At 36.5% G+C, this 13927-nt stretch overlaps 1 protein-coding gene across 2 annotated transcripts; it reads left to right on the forward strand.

Annotated features, from left to right (window-relative positions):
* Positions 1-2705: 2705 nt before the first annotated feature.
* Positions 2706-12771, forward strand: LOC125214395 (vacuolar protein sorting-associated protein 53 A-like). 2 transcript variants are annotated; one of them, XM_089068443.1, is made up of 25 exons: positions 2706-2979; positions 3109-3196; positions 3655-3749; positions 4504-4560; positions 4716-4866; positions 5830-5900; positions 6163-6287; positions 6670-6830; positions 6934-7075; positions 7535-7598; positions 8076-8258; positions 8367-8408; positions 8776-8880; positions 8975-9034; positions 9454-9531; positions 9647-9754; positions 9873-9938; positions 10527-10604; positions 10690-10823; positions 10901-10994; positions 11282-11359; positions 11571-11633; positions 11716-11784; positions 11876-11971; positions 12121-12771. In XM_089068443.1, the coding sequence occupies exons 2-25, from the start codon at positions 3139-3141 to the stop codon at positions 12409-12411; spliced, it is 2469 nt and encodes an 822-aa protein (XP_088924569.1). In that variant the 5' UTR covers positions 2706-2979; positions 3109-3138; the 3' UTR covers positions 12412-12771. The 2 variants fall into 2 exon arrangements, with proteins under 2 accessions (XP_088924569.1, XP_047971357.2); XM_048115400.2 differs by having other exon boundaries at positions 3123-3196.
* The last annotated feature ends 1156 nt before the right edge of the window (positions 12772-13927 follow it).

Raw genomic sequence — 13927 nt, forward strand, 5'->3', positions numbered from 1 at the left:
TGGGTTTGATCAATTTCTTTCATGTTTCATACTTTTATTTTTTGTTTTTACTATTTGTTTATGGGTAGTTGAACATCCTTTGTAGAATTTTTGTGAAAACTATTATGAACATGTTTTGATTTATTGAATTGAACTTTTTCCTAGTTCTTGTGATTGTTTTGCTTGTTCCTGTGCTTTTATTGTTCTTTTGTCTGGCCAACTTTAGAAATATGGCCGTTTAACTAGATTGGTCGAGAGATAGCTAGTTTTATGTGGTAAAAGGAACGAGTACAACACATAGGTTTATCTGCACTCGAGAGAGGGGACCCTTTGTGAGAGCTTGGGTCTTAAGAACTTAAGGAGTTAGAATCTAATCTGTTGGAAGGAGACTTTGATAGTTAGAGTCTAATCTATTGGATAGGTGCACTCGAGAGAGTGCTTAGCCTAGAATTGCGACTTTCCTAATAATCCTAGAGACACATAAAGGTAAAAGTTCTATGAGATTAATCATCACTAGGTCGTACCGTCGTAGTAGTTGGATCCTAAAACTCTACTTTTTTTTAGCCTGTTTTGTATTATTGTATTTTTTTATACTTGTTTATTTATGTCTAGTTTATAAAACTAAAACCCAAAACTTCGTGTCTCTAAATAATATATGACGCTTAGTATATTATAGCCAGTTGCAATCTTATTCTTTGTATTCGATATCTCGGTACTGATCTTTAGCTATACTAGATCTACCCATGTAAACTTGCAGGTATTTTTAGTGCTAATAAATAGTGCATCAGTCTCACCTTATTAAAGATAAAAGACTTTCTAAAATTAGAAAGTTAATATTTTTGTGGGACGGACTAAAAAGGAAAGAGTGCATATTTTTGTGGAATGGAGAAAGTATATAATACAAGAATGGAGAAAGTATATAACTACTACAATATATCCACAAACCAAAATAATAAAAGTAGCAAACTATCTAATTGAATTTTCTTAAAAATGAAAAAAAGAAACCAAATTAATAGTACTAGACTAATAAGAATATAATTGAATAAACAATTAAAATATATACTCCTACCTAATGTTTAAAAAAGGAAATAGGTTGATTTGATTCTTCTAATTTTATACTATCACATTGAAAATAAAATAAAATTAAAAAAACTAAAATACTTGATATATGTTAATAAAAGAAAATTGGCAATAACTCCAAGATTTGAAAACAAGTCTGTTGTTGGACAAGGTGAATGCTCTTATTTATATCTACTTAAGATGGTTGAAGGTCAAATACGTAGACAAGTGGGTAGATGATATAGAATCGAGTTCGATCTTAACTTCGAAATGTACAAAGCACAACTAGGAAACCCAATATTCAATAAGTGGCGATGCTCAATCCATGGATCATGGATGAGCCCAGAGCCGCGAAACTGCCCAATCGGAACAAGGCAACAAATGATAAAGACAAGCGAGAAGGTGGAACTTCAAACAATGCATCCCTAGAAGATCAGGGACTAGGGTTGCATTGTTTCGGCATTTCACCATATATTTCGGCATTGGCATGACTATGCCAGAAACTAGAAAGATGACAATGGAGGTGCCATACAAAAGAAGAAGACATGCATGTGTTTCTCTGTTTGTGCTTGGGATGACGAGGAGAAGAAGATAAGATGGTGATTGGCGACGATAAATGGAGATTTTTATCCGATGGATTAGAAAATATACGAGAAGTGATTTTTTCTGGTGGCTAAGAAAATCACATTAGGAGTATTTTGGATTTTCAAAATTGAAAAAAAGGGAGAGATATGATAAAGGCAGTGGTGCAAACAAGAGTTTCATTTATCCCTAAAATCACTTATATATGATGAGAGACATGCTATAAACTGTGATTGCAGCGAGTCATTGTTCAATAACCAACACGTCCAAAAAGAAGCGAAAATAAGGAAAACCCAGAGCAGGACGAAACCAACTTCCTAGCTTAAACCATCTACCATAGAGACAACGAAAAAAGTGATGATTAGCCTTTTGTTTGATGAGAGACATGATGATTGGCGTTTAGTTGGGATTCTGTGTTTTGTTTAAATTTTTCGGGCACCATATTAGTTACTTCCTTCGTTCAATAGTAATGGAAGCGTTTATTTTCGACATGGAAATTAAGAAAAATTATAAAGGGAGAATAAATTGGAAAGTGAAAAAGATAAAGAGATGAAGAGAGAAAAAAATAAAAGAGAGTAAAGTAGGTGTGGAAAAATGAGTTGACTTTTTACTAAAAAGGAAAATGACTCTATTACTATGGAACATACCAAAATACCAAATGACTCTATTATTATGGAACGGATGGAGTACTTCTTCCGTCCCACAAGAATATACATTTTTTATATTTTATGCATCATATCAAAAGAGTACTTTCTTCTCTAAGGTGAGATCCATTTTACATTAACATTACTTATTTTTTCTTTCTACTTTTTCGATATTTTATCAATTATGCATTGAAACCTGCTCTTAAATCTAAAATATAAATTTTTATGGGACAGAGTACATGTGTTAATACAACTATAAATCCATATACTCCTTTGTAGTCAACGCTATAAAGGAAAAAATTGCATTTTGTATTAGGAGTAATATTTATCAATTTTAGCAACCAAAGAAATACAAGTAGTAACAAATTTAACCAACGAATTGATCTAATAAAAAAAAGAACAATATTCAATCGTAATATAACTTAAAAAAAAAATTAAAATGCTAATAATGAGTTTTCTTTCTCGCTCAAAGTTCCAATTTTGATTGTTAAACAAATTATGGCTATGGGAGTTGGAATTGACAGAAAATCGGCAGTTTGCTCATTTTAGCTGGCGAATTGACGATTCAAGTTTAAGGAGATCCAAGTTTTTTCTTCGTTTGGCAGCTACTAATTGGAAAAGGATCTCTCATTCACTCAATTTTTCATTTCCAGCTCCGATTTTGATTGAGAATCAGCTCGATTGCCGGAGGCGTAGGGGACTAGTGATTGACCAGGTAGCATAATTTTCAATTTGATGTGATTTCTCGGCACTTTTGTTTCGAATTAGCAGCAGTTCTAGCGCACATGATTCAGATCCGTTCAATGAGTTTCCAGTGTTTGTGAGTAATTGGTTGATGGATTAGGATCTCCTTTTTAGTTTTTGATCGCGCAAAATGGCTGCACCTGACAAGCAGAGCGCTTTGGATTACATCAATCAGATGTTCCCCACAGGTTCCGCACATCTTTCTCTGTATCTGTTTCCGTGATTATTGTTTTATATTGTTAGGGATTGGCGTAAGCTGTAGTTGGAAGGATTTGTTCAGAATGATCTGAGTTCATGGAAATATTTCAAGAATTGATTTATGAGGGGGAATTTTAGTGTCTTTTTGGCTTCTGGAAGTAGGAAGTTGATGGGAAACCCAGGAAAAACTGATCCAGACTCGGATAGCATTTAGGAAGAGTTAATTCACGCTCGTATAGTTTTGCTAACTTTTCCTGTGCATAAAAGTCTAAGTTTATGAAGCCATTTTTCTGGAAAGGGTGTTTAGAAACAGAAGTAGAATAAGAGCAAATTTTCTTTGTGATCAGATAGGTTGAGTTTGCCCATGCTGTTGGGACTTGAACTTCTAGATGTTGCTCTATTAAACTTAGTTCAGTTGTTGATGATGTGGAAGCTGGTTGTCATGCAGAGGCCTCTCTATCTGGTGTTGAGCCCCTTATGCAGAAAATACATAGTGAAATCCGTAGGGTGGATGCTGAGATTTTGGCTGCTGTTCGCCAGCAGGTTGGTATCTTCACTAATTGGTGTGCTGATAAACTGGTGGATATGGGTCTCTTAGACTGTAATTCCATCTATGATTTTAGAGGTTTATTTTTGCTTGCTTGGACTGGAATATATGGAATCAGTTGAGTGAGTTTTGGCATGATAAAGTAAATGGAGAATAGGGGATCAGAAGATAAGGCTTGGGTGGGGAAAGCAAGCTCACTCGAGATCTGATCTTTTGTAAATAGTAGTTAAAATGTAGTACTGCCTGAGTTAACTAATTATAGAATGCTTGGTGTTGGAGAATAAATTTCTGGGTTTATTCTATCATGCTAGTGTTAGCCCTTTGCAGCAGGGCATTCGTGTAGTAAAGATGATATGATTAGTGAACATAAAACTAGAAAAGGGCACTCACACTAGTAACTTGCTTGCTCTTTTGGCATACATGTAAGCCTGCTTTTCTGGTCTTCTCCTTAAAGTTGTTAATGTAATATATGACCAAATACAACCCAGATTACATGCCAAAACACTGCATACTTTCACTTCTAGGTGGTTCCATACGAATGCTTGCATCTTCTTTTTTTTGTTGTATTAACCATATGTTTTCTTCCGTTTGAAGTGGAACCATTGACTCTGGGACAGTTGTTTGCTTTTTTTAAGAGTTAAACAACACTTTTGCTGGTTTTTACTGGTTCCTTACTTATCAACAAATAAATTTTTTCTTCTCAACAATCTTAATCTATTGACACATTTATGATGTCTGCATTTCTAATAGAGTAATTCAGGGAGCAAGGCCCGGGAGGACCTTGCAGCAGCTACTCATGCTGTTCAGGTTTGTCCATTACTTTAATTAGTTACTTAATTGACATGGTAGATTTTTTATTTTCTTAGCACAAATACCCTCCTCTAACTGCTTATCATGTTTCTCAAAAACATTGTTTTCTCTCTTACTGCCTTTGACTAATTAGGTATATCATTTGAACTTAGGAACTCTTGTACAAAATGCAAGAAATAAAAACTAAAGCAGAGCAAAGTGAAACAATGGTTCAGGAAATATGCCGTGACATCAAGAAACTGGATTTTGCAAAGAAGCATATAACTACTACAATTACTGCCCTTCATCGTCTTACTATGCTAGGTAAAGTTTTTGGTCTTGATTATCTTGGAGTGGAGTTTGATTCTTATTCAATCTTGTTTTTTATTTGGGTTTTAGTGGTAGTCCTATGAATCTTGTTGTGTAAGTTTGTAACTGTAAAGTCTTATTGTATATGAGATGCATTAAAGCTTGCCTACATAACTCTCTTATTAATGCTCATGCCGGTGCTATTTTAATATTATACTATTTGGTTAAAATTTTGTTAAAACATTATCTGTTATCATCATTATATCAGTATTTTTTTACTTCCTGGTTTCAGCTCATCAAAGGCAATAGTTGAGTTTCAACAGAGATGGTATAGTTTGATTAATGTTTTCTATTTTCTCTTTTTCTTTTTCCTGATGATGTCCTGGTAGTTAGGAGATCCTTAACAACAAGGATGGGGAACTTATGGCCTAGTAGTTCACATCCACTTTAGCCCGTGATCAAGATAAGGATTGTAACTTTCTAATTGTAGAGAATGAGGAAGGACATAACTCTATGTATAAATCCTGAGGGAGTGGATGGATTTGGAATTCGAAAATCAAGATAAATATGTTTCTGCGAGATGGAGCAGTTGGGAACTCGTTTTTTTTTTGTCTCCCTCTCTAGCTTTTTTAATTTTCCACTTCCACTAGTTTTTTCGAGTAACTTTGTTGAAAATATGATATTCTCAATCCTTGTTATCGTTTCCCTACATATATGGCTCATTGCATGTCTGAGAACTAATTGAAAGTTAACAAATTAGCAAAGTGATGTAATTTCCCAATGAGCTCTTGAAGAAGTCTAGTCTATACTTTTAAATGCAGTCACTGCTTATGGTTTGAAAAATAGAGCTACTTTGTTAACAATCTATCCTTTTTTGTAACATGTAATAGGTTCTGTACTACTTTATTTACGCATTCTTCTCTTTTTAAATGAAATCTGATTCCTGCAAAATCATTCCTCCTTTTCTCTTGTTGACAGTATCTGCTGTAGAACAACTTCAAGCTATGGCTTCTAAAAGACAATACAAGGAGGCAGCTGCACAACTTGAGGTATTACATGGTGTGCACATGCTTGCAGTCTTTCTTTGTTTACAGTTGATATATTTTCTGAGCTACATTGGTCGGTGCTCCGAGCTGAATTAATTGTTTCTTGCATTAGAAATATTGAGCATTATCTTATAAAAACCACGCTAATACATTCAATCACATTTACTTTGAGGTGTATGTTATAATTATTGATGGGATGTAGATGTAATCACAGTATTCCTGATTTTTCTTTCCCATAGTTTCATGAGTTGGGTATACATTTCAGGCTGTCAACCAGTTATGCAGTCATTTTGAGGCTTACAGAGATTTTCAGAAGATCACGGAGCTAAGAGAAAAATTCAAGAGCATCAAACAAATTTTGAAGTCTCATGTGTTCTCAGATTTCTCTAGGTGTGTAAATTATGAAGTCTGGAGATTGACTGAGACAAAATGCTTTTTATGTGTTACAGTTAATTTCATTGCTGCATTACAATCGTATGGAGCGCTAAGTCGCTGGCTCGCTGCTTATGTATATCTTCTACTCCTTGATCTTTTCTTTTCAGTTGGTGGTGTTTAGGTAGATTCGGAACTTGGGAGATCTAGGGAAAAGATGATCATGATCACCGTTTTTTTGTGAACACGTGTCAATTGTCAAATAATCTAGATGTCTTGCTTTGAGTTTCTAGTTGCTTTTTTGATCATATGCTTGATTTGAGTTTTATTACATCAGGAGTACAAGTTTCTGTGTTCTGACTTACTTTTCAACCTTTCTTTTCCTCTACTTTTTGTACAGCTTAGGTACAGGTAAAGAGACCGAGGAATCTAATTTACTGCAGCAGCTATCTGACGCATGTCTGGTTGTTGATGCCCTTGAGCCATCAGTTAGAGAAGAGTTAGTAAAAAATTTCTGTAGTAGAGAGCTTACTTCATACCAGCAAATTTTTGAGGGAGCAGGTTTGTCGTATTGCTTTATATTTTGAATTTAGTTATTGCCTCCCAATTTTTCATGTAGTTGACTTTGATATGTTGGAACTCGAAATTTGGCTAAATTTGTCAGAACTGGCAAAGTTGGATAAAACAGAAAGACGATATGCTTGGATCAAGCGCCGCCTACGAACCAATGAGGAGATTTGGAAACTATTCCCCTCTTCATGGCATGTCCCTTATCTGCTTTGCATCCAGTTCTGCAAGTTGACGAGGTTGGTGATATATGTCACGTTCGAACTCACATGCGAAACCTATGATTGTGACTTTTAGCATTGCTTGTGAATAAACGGTTCTCCTAGGTTTACATCCTTGTTTGACTTATATAATGGACATCCATTTGAGGACATGGATTTCTATTATTTTGAGATCTGAAAGTGTAGTAGCATAGCATAAGTATAATCTTGATCGCATAATTTCATTATCCTGTAGATCCTTTTTTTGTTGTTTCTCATTGAATCTGCCATTCTGTTGCTAATAGAGACACTCCTAGTGGGTGTTTCTTCATAACGTTGCAGTTGCCATATTTGTGTTTATAGTCACTGAATAACACTTGGTAAAAATAAATTTGTTTGATGGTTTTATCTGAGTTGCTAAGAAGATAACAGTAACAAGATATCATTAACTTCATGATGAATTTTACATCATGATGGAGTTCTTTATGGGGTGAGCAGGACACAACTGGTAGACATCCTCAACAATCTTAAAGAAAAACCAGACGTTGGAACATTGTTACTGGTAAGGTTCTTCTATACCTTGTTTCCTGAAGTAGTCCAAAAAATTAATTTATATATATGCCAAAGTGCTAATTTCAACCTTTTGCCCAGTGGTTTCCTTGCCTCATATCAAATGCATGTGCATCTCTGCTGTATGCATTTCATTTGGTGTCTGTTATTGTGCTTTAGTTCTGCTGTTATGCTACATTTGTGTTCCAATATCCTTGCACCCCTAAATTGATCAAATATTAGCTTCTTAAGCACATTTCTTAATCGTACAACAAAACAAGTTCTACTATCTACTTTGATATCCATTCACTCATATACCTATAAGGCTTGGTTTTTCCTTTCTCGGCGCTCAGCATGAGAAATTGCAAAAGTTTGACCTTGTACTGTATTACTGTGACATTAATATTATGGGTGAAAAACATGTACTTTTCAGCCATGCATCTTTTAAAGAGTTGCATAAGTAATGCTTCTAATTGATGGGTGCTAGTAGGCTTTACAGCGGACTTTAGAGTTTGAGGAAGAACTAGCAGAGAAATTCGGTGGTGGAAGTCGCAACAAGGAATCAGGAAGCGACACTGGGGAAGATTCAACTGAGAGTAGCAGTCAGACTATTTCAGACATTCGAAAGAAATATGAGAAAAAGCTTGCAGCACATCACGGAAGTGAGAGTGAGGCATGTTCATTGATTTCTTCACAGTCCATCAGTTGATATATTCTGATAGTGCAAAATTGATATCCACACAATGTTACTTCTGCCTAACTTAGTTATTTTTCTAACCAGGACCAAGATGGCCACAAAGATCTGTCTGTGCCTGATGCTGGGGTAACTTCTTGTCTTGTTTTTCTTACAAATTGCTGCATGTGGTTAAAAAAAGTGTTTCTCTTTTACTTTATGATCAGAAACAAGATTTTACCCATCATCCATCTTGTATAGATTTGCTTACTTCAATTTTAGTTGTCTCATTGACTGAGTGCAGTGTAGGCAAACCAAAGATTCTGTTCTTGCATTTTATGCTTAATCATATGGCAGATTTTAGGATTGACTTTATTTTTAGTTTTACAAAAAAAACTGCACGAAGTTGCAGCTTATTAGTATAACAACTCCATTAGCTGTTCATTTATAATGTTCACTTTCATGAATTTAGGAACTAATCATGTCTTACCTTGAATGCGATTGATTTACCTGGCAGTTCAATTTTAGAGGGATCATTTCATCATGCTTTGAACCTTACTTGTCGGTCTATGTTGAACTGGAGGAAAGAACTCTTATGGAGCATTTGGAGAAACTTGTCCAGGTTTCGATCACTCTGATTCTCTATTGGTGTTTAACTTTTAGGTCCTTCTAAGTTTTTTTCCGTGACTAACATATATTTGCATCTTATATTACAGGAAGAAACATGGGAAATTGAAGAGGGGAGTCAAACTAATATTTTATCAAGCAGTATGCAGGTATACCTAAAAGAGACTTAGAATGAATTGTTAAATACCGATGATTTGTTAAAATTTATAAAAAAAAAATCCATATAATATGCTTCTGTTCATTTCAAACTCTCGTACTATTTAGTCTAAGCAATATCAACTAAAATGGAAAATTTTATGCAAAATATATCACTCTTTAAAATTCATAAAGCCAATAAAAATATAAAGTAGAACTGTAGAAGTGTTTATTTGCCTGATTCATTTTTTACTTGGATTTTATATGACTACCTAGTTCTGGTGAAGTAACTATTTAATTAACACTGCACGTCACTGTATATGTTAAAATCAGTCATTCTTTTGCATTTCTTGCTCGCCGTTGCTTATTATTGCATTTATTCATCACATTAGAGCATGCCTAATCCTAAATCCTTATTCACTGTATTGTGAAGGTGTTTTTGATCATCAGAAGGACGTTAAAGAGATGCAGTGCTCTGACAAAAAAACAGACATTGTTTAATTTATTCAAGGTTTGTTTAGTTCACAATGTTATATGCATATGCCTAAACAATGACGATATTTTTTGTGATTTTTCATCAAAGCAACTATTTTACACGTTCTCCAACTACATTTTCCTGTAAATAGGTATTCCAAAGAGTTCTTAAAGCATATGCTACAAAGCTTTTCTTAAGATTGCCGAAGGGTGGTACAGGACTTGTAGCAGCTGCTACAGGAATGGATGGTCAGATCAAGGTACTGTTTATTAAATCTTTTTTGGTGTGTGTCTATGTGGTTTTGACTTTATATATCTTTCTCATGTTTGTTTGACTGCTATCTTCATTGTGTTCAACTGACCAACCTTTTATCACAGACATCTGACAAGGATGAACGTTTGATCTGCTACATAGTCAACACAGCTGAATATTGTCACACAACGGTTAGTTTTGAAATGCTTCATTTATCTGCAAACCAAATTCATTAAGTAGTTAGATGCAATAACCCAATAATCTTTAGGACGCAGAAGATTAAAATGGTGGGTTTGATTTAGAATGTTGCTAAGCAACCTAGCCTGCTTGTTACTGTTTTAGAGCCATGACTTGGATATTCTTGTACTTCAATTTTTTCTACTTATCGACTGGAGTTTTTTTTTTTTTTTCTTACAATTTTGTTACTATCGAAATTTCTGTTGTTTCGGTAAATAATTGTGGTACACCAAATGCTATAACTGCGACTTTCTAGCAAAATAGCAGCAGATTCTGCTGCGGAATTCAGACCTTCACTGAAAAATGAGAAGTTGCATCATTAATTTAAGTGCCATTAGATACAAAATTACATTACTTTCTCAAATACAAGTTAATTCGAGATTTCGAGGACTACGTTTGACTCTAATTGGTGGTCGATAAAGAGATCTGTATCTAGTGAACCGACATGTCTGCTGCAGATGTAGCATGTTTAAGTTCTTTCATTTGCTTCTTTTTTCTCTGTGTTACCCAAGACTAAGTCTCTTTCTTTCACACATTATCAGTCAGGTGAATTGGCTGAAAATGTATCCAAAATAGTTGATCCCCAGTATGCCGATAGCATCGACATGTCTGAAGTGCAGGTAGATAAAATCTTCATATGCCTTGTTTACTGTTTCTGCCTTGCGACCCCAAGCCCCCTTCTCATAGTTTTGTTGTATTCTGCAGGACGAGTTCTCAGCAGTTATAACAAAAGCACTGATAACTCTTGTGCATGGTATAGAAACAAAGTTTGACTCTGAAATGGCAGCGATGACACGTGTTCCTTGGGGCACACTTGAAAGTGTTGGCGACCAATCGGAGTAAGATGCCTTGATACATATATGATCGCCGACATAGTATGTTTTTGCATAAGTTTAACTTATGTTTATTCCTGCAGATATGTGAATGGCATAAATACAATTCTGACTTCAAGCATTCCTGTTCTTGGAAGGCTTCTTTCTCCTATATATTTCCAATTCTTCCTCGATAAGGTGAATGAGTAATGCCTAAATTGACTTTCTATATCTTGCTCTTTAGTTGGAGGATTATACTTGAAGGTGTTTCTTATTATTTTCAGTATGCCCATTTGAGTTCCTAAAGGATAATTACTAACATCAGCTTGTGATAATATAACTATAGTCAATGAAAATTTCTATATAGTAATTTTTATGCGGATGAACTTTTTCTCCTTACAAACAAGCACATAAGTTTTATTCTTTAAATGTTTATTCTTCTACAACAGCCATTATTTAAAGCTAATCCTCTCTAACCTCTGCAGCTTGCATCATCGCTTGGTCCACGCTTCTATCTCAATATCTTCAAATGCAAGCAAATCTCGGAAACCGGAGCTCAACAAGTACATAATCCTTTTACTCTGTTTGTAGATTTTTTTTCTGATTTTTTCTAGTTGGATGGGTTTTGTTAAAAAGAAGGCCTTTATTCGGAATGATAATTATCTGAATACTTTTGTGCTAGTGTCACCATATCAAAATTGTAGAACCTCTCTTTGGTGAAAAATGAACTTATCAACTCTTTGGACTTGTATTGTTTTTACGTATTGAAATCAGATGCTGCTGGATACACAAGCTGTCAAAACAATCCTTCTGGAAATTCCTTCCCTTGGAAAACAGGTAACATACCGACAACTTTCCTTCTTAAGGTTTATACCCCATGCCTTAAATTTTGAACTGTCCTATTTGCTTCTCTAAGCAGGTATCTGCCGCTGCTGGCTACTCGAAATTTGTTAGCCGTGAAATGAGCAAAGCTGAAGCACTGTTGAAAGTAAGATTTCCATTGACACTGAACTTTGTGATGACTTAACAAGGCGCTCTTAATCACTATTCTTAGTTAATGTTCTTTAAATGATCCACAGGTCATATTGTCCCCCATCGACTCTGTGGCTGATACATATTGTGCTCTACTGCCCGAGGGTACTCCTTCTGAGTTTCAACGAATTCTGGATCTTAAGGTTGCTCTTTCCCCATCTTTGGATTCTTGAATTTTGTTTTTATTTAGTTTCTCAGCATTCATCTGAGTAAATATTCTAAACCTTTTTTTTATTTTCGAAATGATTTCTTCATGCTTACATGCTATAGATATTACTTAATAAAATTTCAGGGCCTCAAAAGGACTGACCAGCAAAGCATACTAGACGACTACAACAAGCGTGGGGCAGGGACTTATCAGCAATCCATTAAAACAGTCGTTCCATCGGCACCTAACACCACAGTGGCGCCTAATCAACCCACACCTGCTGGGATCATTCCATTGAAGGAAGAGATTGTAGCAAGGGCTGCCGCTCTGGGGAGAGGGGCTGCCACAACCGGAATCCGCAGAATCCTAGCATTAACCGAGTCAACTACCAAAGATCGCAAGGATGGACCTCTGAGGAAACTTTTCATTGGATGAGAGCATAAAGAAGTCAAATGATTTTCCCTACTCTGGTTAGGATACACTCCTTCCTCTTGAGTATTGCAACGATCATTCAAACATCTTCATCGTCCCCCTTCCCCAACCGTATACATAACCTCTTCCACCTGTGGATGTTTTCCTTTTCTTGGAGATGTCTTGTTGTGTAGAGCTTCCTAGTTACTTCTGGGATTTTTTGGGAACCTTTGGAAATTTGATGATGTGTATTCTAGTAGTAATATACAATGACTCTTCTGCCTCTCTTTCTGTTACTACTTAGTACTAAAAGCTAATCGAATAGAATTTGTATGTATGCCTATTTAGATTCTTTATGTTTCAATACAGCATTAAATCATTTCATGTGTTTGATTACCCATAAAAAGGGAAGAAAGTGGCTGTTTTATTGAACCACCACTCTTTGCATACCACATTTTGGCTCTTTGTCGCCTGCTATGGATCAATATCGCTTTCCAGAATATTACTCCCTCCGTCCCGCTTAAGATGACACGTTTTCCTTTTTAGTTTGTCCCAACTAAGATGACACATTTCCTTTTTTGGTAACTTTCTCTCTCCAATTAATACACTCAACCATTTTTTCTCACTCCTATTAAAATATCCATCTTTCTTTATCTCTTTACTTTAATACTTACATCCACCTTCTCTCTCCAATTAAACACTTTAACCAATAACTCCTAAAATCTTGTGCCGGCTAAGCAATGTGTCATCTTACGCCATTGCACTGATCGTTGAACAGGGGCGACGACTGGAGGACGTTGATGTCGTTGTTCGACCCGGCCACTCCAAAATAAGCATGTCATATCCATAGCCGGTAGTCAGCTACAGCTTCAAGGATCAACGTGGGATGCTTGGCTTTGAAGCCGGAAGTGTGTATCCCCTTCCAGGCGGCAGGGCAGTTCCTCCACTCCCAATGCATACAATCGATGCTGCCCAACATCCCAGGGAACCCGTGCACCGACCCGTGCATATTAATCAGCCGCTGGCAGTCTTCGGGGCTCGGACGCCGAAGATACTGATCCCCGAATATCGTTCTAACGTCCGCGCAAAACTCCAACAAACACTCGACGGCTGAAGACTCCCCAATGTGGAGCTACTTGTCGAAAATGTCGGCCGGGCCTCCGTACGCCAGTTGCCTGATTGCGCCCGTACACTTCTGTATTGGCGTGTGTCCGGGTTTGCCAGCCGCATCCTCCCTGATTCTTAAAAACTCGTACCTTCTCTCTAATGCACCAACGATATGCATAAACAGAGGACGATGCATCCTAAAACGTCGGTGGAATAAGGCATCCCCAAAACGCGGCTCTGGAGCAAAGTAGTCCTCATACAACCGCTGATGTGCAGCAATGTGGTCCCGGGGTACATGTCGTCGGCGATGGATCGGCCGAGGCACGGCCGCCGCTGCTGCCTCTGCCGGATCCGTCGATCAATCGCCGCTTGCACAGCGAGATCCAATTCATCATCACTAAAGCCATCACTATCACTAGCGCCTCCGCTACTA

This window comes from Salvia hispanica, chromosome 3 (assembly GCF_029641045.1).
Source record: "Salvia hispanica isolate PSC_SH4W2 chromosome 3, Shi_PSC_v1, whole genome shotgun sequence".
Taxonomy (NCBI): Eukaryota; Viridiplantae; Streptophyta; class Magnoliopsida; order Lamiales; family Lamiaceae; genus Salvia; species Salvia hispanica.

Bases quoted from the DNA above. Each gene is read 5' to 3' on its own strand.
- LOC125214395 (XM_089068443.1), top strand. From the start codon at position 3,139: ATGGCTGCACCTGACAAGCAGAGCGCTTTGGATTACATCAATCAGATG. The intron at 3,750-4,503 runs GTTGGTATCTTC...CATTTCTAATAG, and splicing joins TGGCTGCTGTTCGCCAGCAG to AGTAATTCAGGGAGCAAGGC. The intron at 9,532-9,646 runs GTTTGTTTAGTT...TCCTGTAAATAG, and splicing joins CATTGTTTAATTTATTCAAG to GTATTCCAAAGAGTTCTTAA.